The sequence below is a fragment of the Cetorhinus maximus genome, chromosome 34 (genome assembly GCF_964194155.1).
Source record: "Cetorhinus maximus chromosome 34, sCetMax3.hap1.1, whole genome shotgun sequence".
NCBI classification, from domain to species: Eukaryota; Metazoa; Chordata; class Chondrichthyes; order Lamniformes; family Cetorhinidae; genus Cetorhinus; species Cetorhinus maximus.
The window spans coordinates 2,912,269-2,931,513 of NC_135912.1; the positions used below are offsets into that span (position 1 = coordinate 2,912,269).

At 48.5% G+C, this 19,245-nt stretch overlaps 1 protein-coding gene across 2 annotated transcripts; it reads right to left on the reverse strand.

Annotated features, from left to right (window-relative positions):
- Positions 1 to 365: 365 nt before the first annotated feature.
- LOC144671758 (uncharacterized) lies at positions 366 to 19,244 on the reverse strand. 2 transcript variants are annotated; one of them, XM_078533775.1, is made up of 9 exons: positions 17,879 to 19,244; positions 13,852 to 13,911; positions 12,983 to 13,051; positions 12,260 to 12,331; positions 10,192 to 10,310; positions 8,802 to 8,874; positions 8,448 to 8,613; positions 5,839 to 6,036; positions 366 to 597 (listed from the first exon to the last, which is right to left on the reverse strand). In XM_078533775.1, exons 1-9 carry the CDS (start codon positions 18,056 to 18,058, stop codon positions 461 to 463), a joined length of 1,074 nt encoding a protein of 357 aa, XP_078389901.1. In that variant the 5' UTR covers positions 18,059 to 19,244; the 3' UTR covers positions 366 to 460. The 2 variants fall into 2 exon arrangements, with proteins under 2 accessions (XP_078389901.1, XP_078389902.1); XM_078533776.1 differs by lacking the exon at positions 17,879 to 19,244 and adding an exon at positions 14,131 to 14,231.
- Between the last annotated feature and the right edge of the window lies 1 nt (position 19,245).

Sequence of the window (19,245 nt, forward strand, 5' to 3'; positions counted from 1 at the left end):
CATGTTCCGCCTTCTGTTCCTCAGTTTGCCTCTCCCTCCAACTCCCATCCCTCGCTGTGTCTCTCCCTCCACCTGCCCTTCTTCAGTCTGTCCTTCTCTCCAGCTCCATGCTCCACCTTCCATTCCTCAGGTTGTCTCTCCCTCCATCCTCCATCCCTCAGTTGGTCTCGCCCTACATCTCCCATCTCTCTTCTCTTCTCTGATCTTTCAATGTTCACACAATAACCCAAATTGAATGACCTGTGTTGCTACTCTGATCCCCCCGGCATTTCCAACATCATGGTAGTTAAGTAAAAAAAGATCCCTCCCTGCACACAAAATTGACTTTAAAAGTTCAGAATCAACCCCCATTTCACAACTTTATGCCCCTTTGTCCCTCCCTTTATCCATATAGTCTACTTGCCTACACTACGCTTGGCTGGATTTGTTCCAGAATTTTAGATGAAAGGTAATGGCCCAGTCACTCGCCGTTGGATAAGTTGCTGTCAATCCCGTATTCACCGTCCGCCTCCTCCTCCATCTCTCTCCGCTTCTGTTTCTGCATCTCGTGGAGAGATTTAACGTGAAACCTGTTCAGGGTTTCTAGCTCCTCCAAAACTGAAAGACAAAACAAAACCAGTTGCATGGCTCCTGGGAATTAACAGGGAGACATGCCAACCCCTAAACGACCCAACCCACCCTTCCCCCCCCGGCCTGCATCCCCACCCCAGCACTCAATAGTGAATTACCTATTGTCATTCAATGAATAGGAGCTTATTTTTAGGTCCATGAGATGGGACACTTCAGAAACTTGATGTACAGCACTACCTCCTGGCCAGAGTTTGCAAAAACACAGTTACAGGGAACTATTTACATAAGGATTTCTAGCTCCTGTGTCAACATTTACACTGGAGGCCATTCAGCCTGTTCCATTTGCTCAGTTATATCACAAATGATCAGTATCTCAACTCCCTTTACTTCATTCAGTTCCATTTCCCTTAACACTCTTACACCACCCCCACAAAAATCTATCAATCTCAGTCTTAAAAGTTCCAACTGTCCCCCAGCCTCTGCAGCCTTTTAAGGGGCGGGGGGGTGGTGAAGAAAGTTCCAGAATTCCATCAGCTTCCGTCATTCTTAAATGCCTTAGCTCTAATTTTAAGATTATTTTCCTTCTAGACTACCCCTACCAGAGGAAATAGTTTCTTTTATCCACTCTATCAAATTCCCTCCCTGCACCCCTCTGTTTTTCTGCCTCTCTCTCTTTCCTCCTTTAAGACGCTCCTTAAAATCTCTTTAGCCAAGATTTTTGTCCACCTGTCCTATTATCACCCACGTGGCTCAGTGTCAAATTTTGCTCCTGAGAAGTGGTTTGGAACATTTTGCGACATTAAAGATACTATATAAACACGTTGCTGCTTAGATCAGATCACCCCTCAGACCTTCTGCCTCAAAGGAACGCAAGCCACCTTTAACAGGGAGGCATGCTACAACCCCCAGCCCCCTCCCACAAACAGTAAATTGCCTACAGTCGTTTCATGAATAGAAGGTTTTTTTAATGTCTATGAGATGGCAGACTTCAGAAATGTGCTGCACTGCGTCACCTACTGGCCAGTGTTTGCAATAACACCTTTACTGCTTACAGAAGGATTTTTATTTGAAACGTTTACATATTGGGAACAGGAGGCTACTCAGCCCCTTGAGCCTGTTCCGATAATTTAATCCTCTAAATCCCAGTATAATTCTGGTGAATCTGCCCACGCTCCCGCCAATGTCAACGTATCCTTGCTGCAGGTGAGGTACCCAGGGCAGAATATGGTTTCAATGTTACATGCTGACGTAAAAATGTGACCCAAAAAAAATCATCACAGCAGGACGTTGCAAAGTATGCATGCCTGCCGACAAGGTTTCCTTTAGAATCTACGGGGGGTTCCCCCAGGGCAGGAGAAGAGCCAGTCCCTCAGAGTGGCTCTGTGACAATGCAGGTGGGGAGCATGGGATTTAGTAGCTTCTGAAACTTTTTAAAAATTCATTTACGGGGATGTGGGCGTCGCTGGCTGGGCCCAGCATCTATTGCCCTTCCCTAATTGCCCCTTGAGAAGGTGGTGGTGAGCTGCCTTCTTGAACTGCTGCAGTTCCTGTGGTGTAGGTACACCCACAGTGCTGTTAGGGTGGGAGTTCCAGGGTTTTGACCCAGCGACAGTGAAGGAACGGCCGATATATTTCCAAGTCAGGATGGTGAGTGGGCTTGGAGGGGAACATCCGGGTGGTGGTGTTCCCCATGTGCCTGCTGCCCTTGTCCTTCTAGATGATAAACCTAGGTGTAGGTTTGGAAGGTGCTGTCTAAAGAGCCTTGGTGAGTTTCCGCAGTGCATCTTGTAGATGGTACACACACTGCTGCTAATGTGCGTCGGTGGTGGAGGGAGTGAATGTTTGTGGATGTGGTGCCAATCAAGCGGGGCTGCTTTGTCCTGGATGGTGTCGAGCTTCTTGAGTGTTGTGGGAGCTGCACTCATCCAGGCAAGTGGGGAGTATCCCATCACACTCCTGACTTGTGCCTTGTAGATGGTGGACAGGCTTTGGAGAGTCAGGAGGTGAGTTACTTGCCGCAGGATTCCCAGCCTCTGACCTTCATCGAATGATGGAGGTTTGCATCTGCAAACATGAGGATGTTTAAATGAGGAGCGCCCAACATATGTAAAAGAACTTGCAATGCATTTCACAACCTCAGGTCACCCCCCAAAGTGCTTGGGAACGAATGAAGCACTTTCTGAAGTGTATCACCTTTGAAATGTAGGAACCCCAATAGCAAATGTGCGCACAGCAAGATCCCATAAACAGGAATGGAATAATGATCACTAGTTTGTTTTCAGTAATGTCCCCCACCCAAACATTTTCACATCATTTGACAGCATTTTGCGGTAAACAGGGTTCATTTGCACTGATTTGGCATCAATTACACTCAAAAGCAATCATTTAGCGATCATTTAACATTGCAAGTAGCTACGTGGCATCATTGCCATCAATTTTCCCAAACCACGGTGCCCAAACATTTGTGATTAGCGACGTTACTTAGCTTAAGCATTCTGACACTGAAAACGATCATAAAGTTTATTTTCCATATTTCCGAATTTCGATAGCTTCAAACATCATCAAACTGATCTGACTTTAGAAAAACCAGCCTGTTTTAACTTCGGTGCGGCTTCATGCTCTCGTCGGGACCTGGAAAAATTTATTAATTTTGCTTCCAATTTCCACCCCTCCATAATTTTCTCATGGTCCATCTCTGACACTTCTCTTCCCTTCCTTGACCTCTCTGTCTCAATTTCTGATGATAGACTGTCCACCAATATCCATTACAAGCCTACCGACTCCCACAGCTACCTCGACTACAGCTCCTCACACCCCGCTTCCTGTAAGGACTCCATCCCATTCTCTCAGTTCCTTCGCCTCCGTCGCATCTGTTCTGATGACGATAGCTTCAAAAACAGCTCCTCTGACATGTCCTCCTTCTTCCTTAACCGAGGTTTTCCACCCACGGTCGTTGACAGGGCCCTCAACCGTGTCCGGCCCATATCCCGTGCATCCTCCCTCACGCCTTCTCCTCCTTCCCAGAAACATGATTGGGTCCCCCTTGTCCTCACTTATCACCCCACCAGCCTCCGCATTCAAAGGATCGTCCTCCGCCATTTCCGCCAACTCCAGCATGATGCCACCACCAAACACATCTTCCCTTCACCCTCCCTGACGGCATTCCGTAGGGATCGTTCCCTCCGGGACACCCTGGTCCACTCCTCCATCACCCCCTACTCCTCAACCCCCACCTATGGCACCTCCCCATGCCCACGCAGAAGATGCAACACCTGCCCCTTCACTTCCTCTCTCCTCACCGTCCAAGGGCCCAAACACTCCTTTCAAGTGAAGCAGCATTTCACTTGCATTTCCCCTAACTTAGTCTACTGCATTCGTTGCTCCCAATGCGGTCTCCTCTACATTGGAGAGACCAAACGCAAACTGGGCGACCGCTTTGCAGAACACCTGCGGTCTGTCCGCAAGAATGACCCAAACCTCCCTGTTGCTTGCCATTTTAACACTCCACCCTGTTCTCTTGCCCACATGTCTGTCCTTGGCTTGCTGCATTGTTCCAGTGAAGCCCAACGCAAACTGGAGGAACAGCACCTCATCTTCCGACTAGGCACTTTACAGCCTTCCGGGCTGAATATTGAATTCAACAACTTTAGATCTTAAACTACCGCCCCCCCCCTGCCCCACCTCCCCCCATCCCCACCCCGTTTCTCCCCCCTCCCTTTTTTTTTCCAATAATTTATATAGATTCTTCTTTTCCCACCTATTTCCATTATTTTTAAATCTAAAACTAAAACTTTGTTAGTCTTTCCACCCCACCCCCACTAGAGCTGTACCTTGAGTGTCCTGTCTTCCAATCTTAATTAGCATTTTCTTAGACAAATATCACCACCTTCAACACCTCTTTGATCCTTTTGTCTGTAACATCTTTTGATTATCTGCTCCTATCACTGCTTGCTTATCTCCACAATCACCCCACCCTCAACTTCTCTCCCCCCGCCCCCCCCACCTTAGACCAGTTTATAGTTCACCCCTCTCCTAACTATACTTCAGTTCTGCCGAAGGGTCATGAAGACTCGAAACGTTAACTGATTTCTTCTCCGCCGATGCTGCCAGACCTGCTGAATTTTTCCAGGTAATTCTGTTTTTGTTTTGGATTTCCAGCATCCGCAGTAGCTTTTAGCTTTTTGTTTTTATCTCTGTTTTAACATAGGTTTGGATAATCCAGTTTTATGTTTCTCTTCATAACCGATAACTAGTGCAAGACAACCCTGCTCCCCGCCCCACCCAGGATTGCAGCAGTTTTCTCCCACCCCCCGTCCCCATCCGGAGCAATTTTCTCCCCCCACCAACCTCCCCCCCTCCCCAGAGCAACTTTCTTCCGCACCACCCCAGAATCCCCCATCTTTCCACTCGATTGCAGCAGTTTTCTTCCTCTCTCTCCCCGCCCCTTTTGCCCCCCTCTATCTCTCTCTCTCCCAACTCTCTTTCTCTGCTCCTCTTTCTCCCCCACTTCCTCTCTTTCTCCTCTCCCCACTTCCCCCCTCTCTATGTCTCTCTCTCTCCGCCACACTCTCCAACTTCCCCTCCCCTCTTTCTTCGCTCCTCCGACTCCGGAGAGCTCAGGTCGCAGGGCCGACGGGAACCGGGAGCGATGGTGAGTCCGGCTCTGCTGACTGCAGTTTCCCAGCAGGTAGTGGAAGCATCAATGGCGGTGAGGAGCGGGGTAAGTATTGGGTTGGGGAAGTAGGGGTGGGGATGCGATGAGGGAGGGGTGGGGGTTGGAGGGAGTTGTCAGGGGGCGGGAGGGTCCTGGAGTTCGGTGGCAGTGGTAGCAGGGTCCGGAGACTAAGGTGGCGGTTAGTTTTCCATACTTAAAGCGTTACAGCAAAGTAATGGTCCAGCTGCTCCATGCTCCACACCAGCCTCCTCCCACCACCTCTTCGTCTCACGTTATCAGCATATCCTTCTATTCGCTGCTCCCTCACGTGTTTATCCAGCTTCCCCTCAAATGCAAGTACAGTACTCGTCTCCACCGCTCCCTGTGGTCGTGGGTTCTGCATTCTCACCACTCCTTGGGTAAAGACGTTTCCCCTCAATTCCCCTATTGGGTTTATTAGTGAGAATCTGATATTTATGGAGCCAATTCACATGTTAGAATCAGAAAGATAATGTTGCTGCTTATTGAAAAACAAAAGTAAGAGTCAAAGTATAAACAGGAGGTGAGGAATGGCTTTTTTTGTTAACTGTTGATGCTAACACACTGCACATTACCTTTGCTGTAATAGAGCTTCTCCCGGTTTCCGTAGATCACAATCCTCTGGAGGAAGTTGGCCATGGCCCCTGATGCCAGGAATCTCTCGATCAGAGGGAGGGACTCAAAGTATCTGATGTCCAGGGTGAACGGGTTCGATGGCGGAGGCCACGTGCAGAGTTCCACGAGCTCCGCCACAATTTCCCAAATCAGTCGGTCTGCAGAGAGACAGAGAGCAAGACGCTGCTGAGGGCAGGAAAGCTGTTTCTTGGCCGGGGGGGTGGGGGGGAGGTGGCTGGGAAGCAATCAGGAGCGCTCTTGCCTGCTGGTTACCAGGGAAAAGAATAAAGGGGGCCTGCATTTCTATTGCGCCCTGCTACAGCTGTACCAGGTGTTGGTGAGACCACGCATAGGCCTGAGTTTTCAGCTCGGTGGGTGGGTGCAATCGGCGGGTCTGGGAGCGGTCGGGAAACAGACTGCCGACCACGATCGGACCCTGACTGCGATTTCACGCTCACTGGCCAATTAACAGCCTGGCCGGTGTGAATCGCGCGGTGAAAAGCTCAGCGCTGCCGGGAGTGGGGTAGGGGGGAGGAGGGTGAGCGATGATGTTTCCGCGGGCAGGGGCCAGCGCTGTGAGAAAGCTCCTCGAAGGCAGAGAGGCTGCCTCAGGGAGGCTGCAGGCCCGAAAACCATGAAGTAAAGTTTTAAAAATCAGGGAGAAAAAGCGTCCGAGCATCACAATCAGGCACCTGAACATATCGAGGATAAAAATGCTGTCCGTAGATTTCCATTTGATTTAGTAACGGAAATCTCATCCCGCCCCTTGGATGAGGTTTCATGGATAAAGCAAAGTCCGCCTGGCCGATTCACCCGTCCGCCAACCGTGAGGTTGGGCAGACCATGAAAAATCGGAGTCAATTGGTCCGTTAATGGGCTTAATTTCCCGCTTAATTGTTGGCGGGCGGGCTTCCGACTTTTGTGATTTCATGTGCGACCGGGGTTTGCGTGCTCACCCGATCAGGGTAAAATTCAGCCCCTGGAGAACCGTGTACAGTTTTGGTCTTCTTCCTTAAGAAAGGATATAATTGCATTGGAAGCAGTTAGCAGAAGGTTCCCTCGGTTGATTCCTGGGATGAAGGATTTCTCTATGAGAAGAGGTTGAGCAGATTGGGACCTATACTCATTGGAGTTTCGAAAGGTGATCTTATTGGAACATATAAGACTCTGAGGAGGCTGGACAAGGTGGATGCTGAGAGGGAATCTAGAACTAGGGAACACGATTTCAGCACAAGGGGTCTCCCATTTAAGATGGGGATGAGGAGGAATTTCCCTTTCTCGGTTGGGTCATTGGGATGTGAGGCTCTCTTCCCCAGTGAGCAGTAGAGTCAGGGTCATTGAATCTATTCAAAGCTGAGTTAGACAGATCTTTGATCTATAAGGGAGTCATTCGTTATGGGGAACAGGCAGGAAAGTGGAGTTAAGGACACAATCAGATCAGCCATGATCTTTCTGAGTGGCGGAGCAGGCTCGAGGGGCCGAAGGCCGACTCCTGCTCGTAATTCTTTTGTCCTTGTGTTTTACCACCTCAGGACATCCAAAGTACTTTGCAGTCAATGAGGTACGTTGGATAGGGGTTACGCTACTGGACTAGTAATCCAGAGTCCCGGACTAATGACGTGGGGACAAGAGTTCTAATGTCCCAGGACTAACACCCTTCGCTGTATTGAATAGAAATTGGTCGGGTCCGTCCGCTCCGAGAAAGGAGTAGTCTTGATGGGCCGAATGGTGTTGCCAGTCGATGCATTTCTGTTCAGGTAAGGCCATTGGGCAAAGGCAAGTTAATATTTTTGGGGTACAGATCGGCTATGATTGAATTGAACGGGAGAGCAGGATTGAGGGGATGAATGGCCTCCCCGAATTCCTCATTCTTTAACAGTGCGGTACAGAGCACTGATCAGAGATGCTCGGAGAGGGGGCATCCAACAAAAGGATGATGAGTGACGTCTATGTTCCCGAATTACTTTGTGGTAAAGTCACCATCTCTGAGCCACATGAATAAGGGAGGTCAAAGGCTAACTTTTTTTATTCTTTCATGGGGTGTGGGCATCACTGACAAGGCCAGCATTTGTTGAACTGAGTGGGCTTGCCACACCATTCCAGGGGGCAGCTAAGAGTCAATCACACTGCTGTGGGTTTGGAGTCACATGTAGGCCAGACAAGAGAGGACAACAGATTTCCTTTCCTGAAGGACATTAGTGAGCCAGATGGGTTTTTATGACAATCATGCTCACTGTTACTGAGACTAGCTTTCAATTCCAGGTTTATTAATTTAATTAATTAACTACGCTACCATTGGCCTCTTAACGGGGCAATGGTCCAGGTGCACTCAGAAAACTAAGGTGAACGAAGAAAGCTTGGCCAGGGGTTAATTCCTGACGGTTATCCAGTGGCCCTGCTGAGTGCACAAGCGGGGAGGTTGGGGTGGGGGGGTGGAAGGGAGGGCACATACCTGTCTGCATTGCCTTTCACTGTCAAGGCCCACCTGGTCGCTCAGGCGAAGTATTGGGGCCAAAGCAAAGCCCGGTTAACACGATTTACAGACAAGCTGTGCGGTCGAAAACGTTACCATTCTGGTGCCAATCCCGGGTGGCGTTCAGCTTCAGAGGGCTGTCCTTGGCTGCCCAGGGCCCGCTGGTCGTTTTAACGAGGCGCTCGTGGTTTGATCGGATCCACACGTAAGGGCACTGGTACTTGGCGTAGCACGCCAACAGGAAGAGGGTGCAGTTCAGTTCCTGTTGGAGACAGGCAGGCCATTAGGCGACCTCGTCACAATGCGGTAAGCACCGATGTAAACACAGAGCGCGAGCATGCGAGGCAAAGCAAAGGGAGAAAGAGAGCGCAGCAGTGTTAGCACATCAGACCGCCCCGGTCCTGAAAGCAGGTATATTTGCAGCAAAGACGACATTGCTCGGTTACTTACTGGGAGCGCAATTTCTCGGTCACAGGGAGATGCTGGAGGCAGCCCCGTGTCAGTGTAACCACAACCACTCATTCTGAGGAGAAAAGGAAAATAAAAGGAATGAAAGAAGGACATAGGGACATCCGAAATAGGAGCAGGAGTAGACCATGAGGCTTGTCGAGTCTGCTCCGCTGTTCAATACGATCGTGGCTGATTTTGGGTTTCAACTCCACTTTCCTGCCCCCTCCCCATATCCCTAGATTCCCTGAGAGACCAAAAATCTGTCTTCCCAGCTTTAAATGTGTTCAACGATGCAGCATCCACAACCCTCTGGGGTCAAGAATTCCAAAGATTCACACAACCTTTTGAGTGAAGAAATTTCTCCTCATCTCAGTCCTAAACGATCGGCCCTTTATCCCGAGACTGTGCCCCCGTGTTTTAAGATTCCCCGGCCAGGGGGAATAACCTCTCAGTGTCTAGCTGATCCAAGCCCCCTCAGAATCTTGTCTGTTTCAATGAGATCACCTCTCATTCTTCTAAACTCCAAGGAATATAAGCCCAATTCATTCAGCCTCTCATCATAGGACAGCCCCCCTCGACCCAGGCACCAACCTAGTGAAACTTGGCTGCGCTGCCTCCAATGTTAGCTTATCCTTCCTATGCACAATATTCCAGGTGTGGTCTCACCAAAGCCCTGAATAATCGTAGCAATAATTATTCGTGCATTCCAATCCCCTTGCAACGCAGGTCAACGTGACACGTGCTGTTGTCCACCTGAACATAAACCGAGCCTCCATTTAGCATCCTATCCAAAAGGTAGAGGAGTGGGGTACACAGGGGGGGATCAGAGTGCAGAAGGCTGGGTATAACACAGCTTCCCCCATATACAACCGGTGCTGCTGTGAGGCTGCTTGGGAGGAACTGACCCGTCTCAGTATCTGGGCGTTCCCGAGAGGAGTGGCGCCTGTAGGGAATGCCGGACATGAATCCAGGCCCAGAACTCATGCAGGAAAGTTAAATGGTGGTGGTTTTCCCTTGTCCGCCCACAGAACTAAACATGCGAATCAGGGAGAGTAAGGAAATCCTGGGACTCTGCACTTTGTCCACCGACAGGACAGGTCCAGCAATATCTGGGAAGAGGGACGGTTGAAGTCTGGTTGGATTCTGACACGCAAACTGGATTTCCCTCATTCCAATGTTGACTGGCCTGCCGCGAATTCTGAACATTTCCCGTTTCCGTTTTGGGAATTTCCTGGCACTTTTGCCGACTGTTCCAATTGATCTGGAGCTCGCCAGTGGTTTCCCAGTGCTTGCCGATGAATTTGACCACTGACACGTGGTGGGGCGGGCGGGGGATGGGGGGAGAAGGGGGTTGGGGGAAGGGGACGGTGGGGAAGCAGAATTCTTTTACCTCTTCTGTGATCGCAGCGATGTCAGCAGAGATTGGTCAGCGTAGGGCAGGTCAGCAGCTCCACAATCCTCGTCGGGAGAATGAACCAGGCTCCTGGGGAGACTAGCCAATCGCCAGCTCTGGAAAGGCGTGAGAAGGAAGAGATAGACTTGTGGTTCAGAAAGATGGAAATTACAGCAATAGAAGGAGGCCTTTCTGCCCATTGTGCGTGTGCTAGAATTACATTGAACGCACTGCTGAAAAAAGAGACATGCTGCCAAAACCAAAATAAAAGCGAAAACAGAAAATGCTGGAAAAACTCAGCAGGTCTGGCAGCATCTGTGGAGAGAGAAACAGAGTTAATGTTTCAAGTCCAATATGACTCTTCGCGAACCTGAAGTGAGAGTTTTATGCTGTTGCGAAAGGTGGGAGGGGTCAGGTGGAGAAAAAAGGGAAGATTAGGGGTAGGTTAGAGGGTAGGGGAGATTAAATTACATTGATGTTAAGGAATGAAAGGCAAAGAGTGGGAATGGTAGTAGTAAAGGTACTGAGCATTGGTCCAGGGTGGGTGTGAGTAGCAGAGGTCAGCTCTGTCTGAAAGCAAAACAAGATACAGACTGGCACTAGGGGGAAAAGAATCACAATGGAGAACAGAGTTCATGGTCTGAAGTTGCTGAACTCAATGTTAAGTCCAGAAGGCTGTAAAGTGCATAATCGGAAGATGGAGTGCTGTCCCTCAAACTTGCGTTGGGCTTCACTGGAACTTTGCAGCAGGCTGAAGACAGAAATGTGAGCACGAGAGCGAGATGGTGAATTGAACCGGCAAGCAGCTGGGAGGTCGGGGGTCACACTCGGACTGAATGGACGTGTTTTGCGAAGCAGGTCACCCAGCCCACTGAAGATTTTCGTCTTGCACTCATCAGATGCAAGAATGTCAAATCTCAAAGGGAGCAACAATTTATACTGCATGAGAAGAGTGCATTGATTGGTTGGCAAGTCGACTCTGATTGGTCGAGGTGTTGCCACGGAGAATGCACCAGGGTACTGTTGCCCCCGTGCTTTTGTTTAATTCAAAAGAGGCACAATGCCTGGACATGTTCCTTTTGCCTGCAGAGGAGAGGTCCCTGCAAGCGTAAGTGAGCCACATTGTGAGTCTGACTGGTAATCTTAAATTGGCTGATAGTGTCATTCTTAGCACACTCAGGATTGTTCAGCAAGTGCTTTCCAATCACACCTAACAATAGACATCACGTTCTGGGTTTTGCAAGCATAGGCTGGTTGCGTACGGTCAGTGCACTGCCTAAGGGGCGTGCTGTTTGACACCATCTGCCAGTCATAGAATGTATAGCAGAACAACAGGACATTGGACCCAACTGGTCAGACGAGTCTCCTCCCACCTGACTTCACCTAACCCTATCAGCATTAACTTTTTAATTCGTGTAAGACATTGTTTAGGTCTTAATTAAAAACTTCTGCCATCCTGGTAGTCGCATGATACAATTGGCAAAATCACAACAATCAGCCTATATTAATCATTCTACGACAGACCCACGAGGAGTGGGAAACCACCACTGGTAGGGTGGAGAGCTTTTTTTAAAATTAATTGATGGGATGTGAGCGTCACTGGCAAGGCCGGAATGTATTCCCATCCCTAACTACCCCTTGTGAAGATGGAGGGACATTTCAGAGGGCAGTTAAGAGTCAACCACATTGCTGTGGGTCTGGAGTCACTTGTAGGCTGGACCGGGTAAAGGACATTAGTGAACCAGACAGTTTTTTTTTTAAATATGAGAGTCAATGATAGTTGTCATAGTCACCACTACTGAGATTAGTTTTCAATTCCGGAATTATTAACTGTTGTGGTGGAATTTGAACCAGTGTCCCAAGGGCATTAGCCTAGGCCTCTGGATTACCAGTCCAGTGATATTACCATTACGCTATCATCTCCCCCATGGTTGTTGCACGTGCTACTGAGACTATGAACAGCAAACACAGTGAACTGCTTTGTAGGGTTTGGAATGTCCCTAAAGTTCTGTGACAAGATTAGGATTTGTACAAAGTGCCAAAGGCAGCTTAGGACATTACTTACAACATCCTCGTTCACCACAGTAAGCAGCAGCTCCTCACGGCCCCTCAGCCAGGGCTGGAAGTATCGGAAACCCTGAGAAAGGGACGAGAAGAAAACGGTCACTATCATGGAATGGCTGGTCAGTGCTGCGATTTCCCATAACGTTAAATCCTCCATTTGTGGATTGTAAGGTCGGACAGCAGCCAGAAGGTGGTGAGTTAAAGTACCCTCTCCAGAGGCTTGAGCACAAAGTCTAGGTCGGCACTCCTCAGTGCAGTCACTGAGGGCGTACTGCATGGTTGGAGCAGCTGTCGTTTGGATGAGGGATTAAACTGAGGCCCCATCTGCCCTCTGAGATGGACGTCAAAGGTCTTGGGGCCATTATTTTGAAGAAGAGCAAGGGGGAGTGCTCTCCGATGTCCTGAACCAATATTTCATCCCTCGTTCAACATCACTATAACAGGTCATCATCTCATTGCTGTTTGTGGGATCTTGCTCTGTGCAAATTGGCTGCCACATACCCTAGGCAGATCCACTATAATCTCCCTGAATTGGGGAGTGGGCTTGAGGGGATGAGTGGCTGACTCCAGCCCCGATTTCTTAAGTTCTTATATTCGAGGTTACTACAGTGACACTGCTTCAAACAATAAAATACTTCGTTCACAGAATCCTGAGGTCCTGAAAGGGCCTTAAAGGCAGGTACATTACGGCAGGTTCCTTCTGTCTCCCTCCTAATCCTCTTACCTGCAGTGACCCCAGTGCCACCAAATCTCCGAGAAACTCCTGAAGCTTCTTCACCTCCTTCATCTTGTCCTAGAAACACAGCACCGAAACCGAATTAGTGGGGTTTGGGAGTGGAGAAACAGTCAGTTGAGAAGTGATGGTCCCCCAATTCCAACTGGTCACCCTCCACACAGCTCAAAGGTATTCATCACTAAGCCATACAGAGCAAGTCCCATTGTGGGCCAAGTTAGATGGTCCCAGCTGGGTGGTAGTTGTGGGTGTTACAATAGGCTTTATTCACCCTGTCTTGCTCAATGGGCACCTAAATGGACTTCTGCTCCTATTGGTTAGTGGAGGTAGGGCTACTGGTATTAGCGCCTGTGTGTTTTCAGATGAGATGCTAGACTGAGGCCCATCTTCCCTCTCATGTAGACATAAAGAGATTCCATATTTAAGAAGAAGAGCAGGGGAGTTCGCCCCAGTTTCCTGGCTAATTTTTACCCCTCAACCAACATCAGTAAATGAGATTATCTGGTCAATTATCACGCTGCTGTTTGTGCGAGCTTGCTGTGTCGTGGCACGAAGGAGGCCATTCAGCCCATCGAGCCTTATCCGGCTCTCTGCACGGCAATCCAGGCAGTTCCATTCCCCTGCTCTCTCTCCCTGTAGCCCTGTAAGTTTATTTCGCTCGCTTCCCCATCCAATTTCCTTTTGAAATCATTCATCGTCTCTGCTCCCACCCCTCAGGTGGGCAGCGAGTTCCAGGCCATTACCACTGGCTGCGTAGAATAGTTCTTCCTCACATCCCCCTTGTAGCTCTTGCCCAAAATTTCAAACCTGTCTTTCCAGCGACAAAGACGGTGTCACCGCAATAATAAAAGGTGACTTACCTCTGTTGCTGAGCTCATATTAAATCTCTCCTGCATGTGGGGAGAGGTAGAAAAATGAAACTGTGGGGAGGAAAAATAAATTATTTCAGTTTGGCAGAACAGAATTACAGACTGAAAACATTTTCTTAGCATTTTTAAAACGCTGTACCTTTAAAATGTCAGCTTTATTTATGTTTTCTATTGTAATTTGCCCAAAATGAATCGCCCTTTGACCTGCTCCCAGTCTTTTGCCAAATATTTATTGCCTCGGCAGCAAATGTTAGCGGCTCAGCTACAAACCTTTGCAATTGGATTATGGAACCTAATTTCTTAATATTGTGAATGCATCAACTGGATATGAATGATGCCGGGTATATTCTTTAATAAAGAACATTGGCTGCGTGAGGAAAGGATGGAGAGAGTTTCCCTTAGCAACTGGGCCCCGTCTCCCCTAGCAACCGAATCCAGGCGAGCAAGGGGAGGACCACGCCAACGAGCGCTGCAAGCTGTGCAAGATGGCACATTCAAATAACATTGAGCATGTTACAAAAAAATAATAAGTCGGAGAGTTTATCTCTCCCTTGCAGATCTATACTGAAGTGTTGTTAGTTTTTAATTCTCGCTATTGTTGGCATCCGCGTTAAAACACGAGTCTTACTGCTTGGTCCCACTGCACCCCTTGTGTTGGGATGACCTTATTACAGCGTGAAACCTCACCGCCCCCTGTATTGGGAGGACCTCACTGCAGCTTGTAGCCTCAGCGCCCCCTGTGTTGGGAGGATCACACTGCAGCTTGAAACCTCAGCGTCCCCTGTGCTGGGAGGACCTCACTGCAGCTTGAAACCTCCGCGCCTCCTGTGTTGGGAGGACCACATTGCAGCTTGAAGCCTCAGCGCCCCCCTGTGCTGGGAGGACCTCACTGCAGCTTGCTGCCACAACACCTCTTGAGTGTTGGCACAATCTCACTGCAGCTTCTGCACCATCACTTGCCCATTGACCCCTAGAGTTGAGATTTGAGGAGTTTGGATGTAGGCAGAGGGGCCAAGTCTAAAACCGCCAAACTCTGGCAAGATTTCCTTCCCCATGCAATCATGCTGGAAATACTCAACAGGTTCAGGCAGCGCCTGTGCTGAGAGAGGGACAAGGATGGGATAATGTTTCAGGTCGATGACCCCTTCATCAGACCAGTGTTGCCGGCCGTCCCGGATTGGTTGAGAGTCTACCGGATGCGCCACCAATCTCCCATTGGCTATTAAAAAGCAATCCGGGAGATTTTAAATCGATGATTCTGTGATTCGTGCAGAAGCTCTGGACCGGCCGCCAGTGGCCAATTCCGGGCCACAGTCCATTCATGAAAGCCAAACGGCGATGATTGCATTCGCAGACGCAGGGCGATGACAGGGAACGTAAACTGATGCAGCCGTGCACGTGCACTGCGCTCGCGAATGTCACTGCGCTGCCTGTTTTCCCACCGGTGCTGCCTGAGCCTCAACCTCAAGAGGAGGGAAGAGACTGAGAGAACTGAGGAGGTAAAAGGACCGAGCGGTTAAGCGAAGGGGAGCTCTCTGAACTTCCAACTGCCTGGAAAATTCATACCATGCCAGTTGCCAGCCTGGAAAGGTTTTTACACGCGGGCCGAGAATCGCGGTATGAGGGAGCGCTGCTGTCTGCTTTGCTGTCCGGGCAGAAAAATTGCATTGCTTAAAAAGACCTAAAAGCTTTAGAGAAGCCTAGACACAGAAACGCCTACTCACTGAATGCCAGGGTAGTCAAGTATCTACAGTTCATAACATATAGTGTACAATACTTGTCAATATTTAGAAGGCAGTACAATGTTTGTGGCCTCCTTACAACAAATCCTGGCAGATTAATGATAGCAGAAACAGCACAGCTATAGGGCGGGTGGGCGGGCAGCACAGCGCAGAAGGGACTTTATTGTGCATGGGTTGAACTTGCAAGTCATTTTCAAAAAAAATAATCTCCATGAATGGCAACTCTACATCAGACCCATCTTCTGTCTCTATGCATGTTCCGTTGCTGCCCACCCTATTGCCTCACGCCATCAGCCCCTTTGCCGTTTAATCCCTCCTGCCTTCCACCCTACCGCAGACTGAGTCAACAGGGTAGATTGTGGCAAAGTGAGGTACCCTGTCCCTTTAAGAGAATGCACGTGTACTGATCATGTGACAACACTGACAAATCACTGAACAACGTGGCTAATTGGAAGTCTAGTTCTGGAGGTTTCCGAGTGAGCATGTATGATCTGGTGCTCCGCCCTATGTCTTAATAAACTATCACTGTTTATTCTTACATCAGTCTCTCCCCTTTATTGATTGCAAGCAGCAATTGAGGAGAACATAGGAAGACGTGCAGTTAGAGTTCAGTTGGCCAATGAACTTACTTACCCAAGACATAAAAGTGGCAATGAAGATAAAGACATTTCAGGTCACTGACCTGAAACATTAATTCTGTTTTTTTTAATGTGTTTGTGGGTGTCGCTGGCTAAGCCAGCCTTTATTGCCCATCCCTAATTGCCTTTGTTCAGAGGGCAGTTAAGAGTCAACCACATTGCTGTGGATCTGGAGTCACATGTAGGCCAGACCAGGTAAGGATGGCAGATTTCCTTCCCTAAAGGACATTAGTGAACCAGATGGGTTTTTACAACAATTGGCAATGGTTTCATGGTCATCATCAGACTTTTCAATTCCAGATTTTTACTGAATTCAAATTTCACCATCTGCCGTGGTGGGATTTTAACCTGGGTCCCCAGAGAATTACCCTGGGTCTCTGGAAAACTAGTCCATTGACAATACCACTAGGCCACCACTTACACACACACACCCCCCTCCCCCACCACCACCCCCCGTTGCTCTCTCCTCAGATGCAGCCAGACCTTTATTTCACTTTCTGTTTTTTCCTTGAAGGTGCTGACACGTGTTGGGAGTACGAGGGCCAGGATCAATTCTGGAGGGAGCTCAGGCCTTTTCAGCAGCACAAATGTGAGGGTGACGTCACGTTCTGGGACTGGTACATTCGCATACACAAACGTTTCCAGCTCAGAATCATTATCCGCTTCAGGAAACGTCACTGGATTCTCCCTCGGTAAAAGCTGCTCACCACAACTGCATTGATATAGCATTTTTAAGGTAATAAAACAAATAATAAAGTCAATATGGGGGAAGACGGCGGTGTAGTGGTAACATCACTTGGCTAGTATTCCAGGGACCCAGGCTAACGTTCTGGGGACATGGGTTCAAATCTCGCCACAGCGTTTGAATTCAGTTAATAAATCTGGAATATAAAGCTAGTCACAGTGGATCATGACATCTATCATCAATTGTTGTTTAAAAACCCATCAGGTTCACTAATATCCCCTTCCTTTAGGGAAAAAAATCTGCTGTCCTTACCTGGTCTGGCCTACATGTGACTCCATCACCCACAGCAATGTGGTTGACTCTGAACTGCCCTCTGAAACTCAGTTCAAGGGTATTTAGGGATGGGCAACAAACGCTGGCCTTGTCAGCAACACCCACATTCCCATGGAAGAATAAAGAAACAAAAAACTGTGCCCAGGGATTTCACAGGAGTGTGGACAAAATTTGACATAGATCCCACAAAAGTCAAGTTTATATGTTGTCAATTATACAGCACCATTAATGGCTACAGAATGCCCTTGATAGCCAATGGAAGTGTGGTCATTGTTGTAATGTAGGGAACATGGCGGCCAAATTGTGCACAGCAAGCTCCCACAAATAGAAGGGTGATTGTAGAAACACGCTATGGAAGGCTTCTTAGTCAAACAAAATGAACTTTATTTACACAAGAGCTTCCGTGGCTCATACGGCCATTATTTTTCTTAGGAAACCCCTCCCTAGCATTTATTCCCCCTCACCAGCCACACATTGGTTGAACAAATCACGTGACCCCCCTGCCTACTCAGTTGAACTGATGTTAAAAGTGACAGTCGTCACAGAGATCATTAGGTTTAGTAAAATTGTTTTGAAGAATAAATATCGGCCCAAGACACCACAGGAGAACTTGCTCCCACCTTGAAATAACGGCTGTGGGATCTTTTACATCCATTCGAGAGGACAGACACCAAAAGATGGCACCTCTGCCAGGGTGGCGCTCCCTCAGGACGGGCACTGGTAGGGGTGGGGGGGACGACGACTGGGATTTTTGTGTTCAAGCGTCTGGAGTGAGACTTGAATCCGGAATCTTGCGACATTCCAGAGTGGGAGATACGAGTCCTGCCTGGGACTGGTCAGCAAGTGGTGTTGCAGTCCTCTCGAAGGCACATACTGGGTGACCTGGGGCAAGTTTGCTAAAAGAAAAAGCAAGACGTTTTACCAAAACATTACTAATAATTGTTATCATTTGCTCTCCATTTTATACCAATCTCACCCAGAGAGTGGCGAGAATGTGTAATTCGCAATCACGGGGAGTGATTGAGGTGAATAGTATAGGTACATTTAAAGGGGAAGCTGGATAAACACAAGGGAGGAGGGAATCGAGGGTTACGACGATAGACTTAGATGAAGATGAGAGGAGACTCGAGTGGAGCATAAACCTCAGCATGGACTGGTTGGGCTGAATGGCCTTATACCCTGAGTAATGTAATCTCCGCGTCTGTTAGCAGTAACAAGAATAACTTAAGTCTGTCATGAGAGGAGGATTGCCAGCTCTGATTGGATGTATTCCAGGAGGCACTGTCACATGATCTTCCCAGCTCCAATCGCCATTGGCTGCCTGTCAGAACCTTCCTCGGGGCACATGGCCCTCCCTCAGCCAATCAGAAATCAAACAGACTTTTTGTTGACCTGATTGCTTGATTCTTGACTACCAGTCAAACTGCCTTTTTCTCCCCCATTTCCAACATTTTGATAAATAAGAAAGTTTAAAAGAAAAGTAAAAATGAAGCTTATAAGTATTGAAATAATTTTCTGTTGGTGTTTCTGGAGAGATCAAGTAGATTAGACAGATATTCCCCCCAAATGTGGAAGAATGAGAGGTGATTTAATTGAAACATATAAAATTATTAGATGATTTGTGATGTTGATTTAGGGATAAATATTGGCCAGGACACTGGGGAGAACTCCCCTGCTCTCCTTCAAAATAGTGGCTGTGGGGTTTTTTAACGTCCACCCGAGAGGGCAGACTTCAGTTTAGCTTCTCACCTGAGGGATGGCACCTCTGACAGAGCTGCACTCCCTCAGTACTGCGCTGAAGTGTCAGCCTGGATTTTTGTGCTTCTCAAGGCTGAGGTTGATAGGTTTTAGGACACTAAAGGAATGAAGTGATTTGGGAATCAGGCAGGAAGATGCAGCTGAGGTAGGTCAGTCACGATCTTACTGAACGGCAGGACAGGCTCCAGGGGCTGAATGACCTCCTCCTGCTCCTACATCTTATGTTCTC

Bases quoted from the DNA above. Each gene is read 5' to 3' on its own strand.
- LOC144671758 (XM_078533775.1), bottom strand. From the start codon at position 18,058: ATGTCGCAAGATTCCGGATTCAAGTCTCACTCCAGACGCTTGAACACA. The intron at 12,332-12,982 runs GTAAGAGGATTA...TCCCTTTCTCAG, and splicing joins TGGCACTGGGGTCACTGCAG to GGTTTCCGATACTTCCAGCC. The intron at 598-5,838 runs GTAATGTGCAGT...TTTGTCTTTCAG, and splicing joins GAAGCTCTATTACAGCAAAG to TTTTGGAGGAGCTAGAAACC.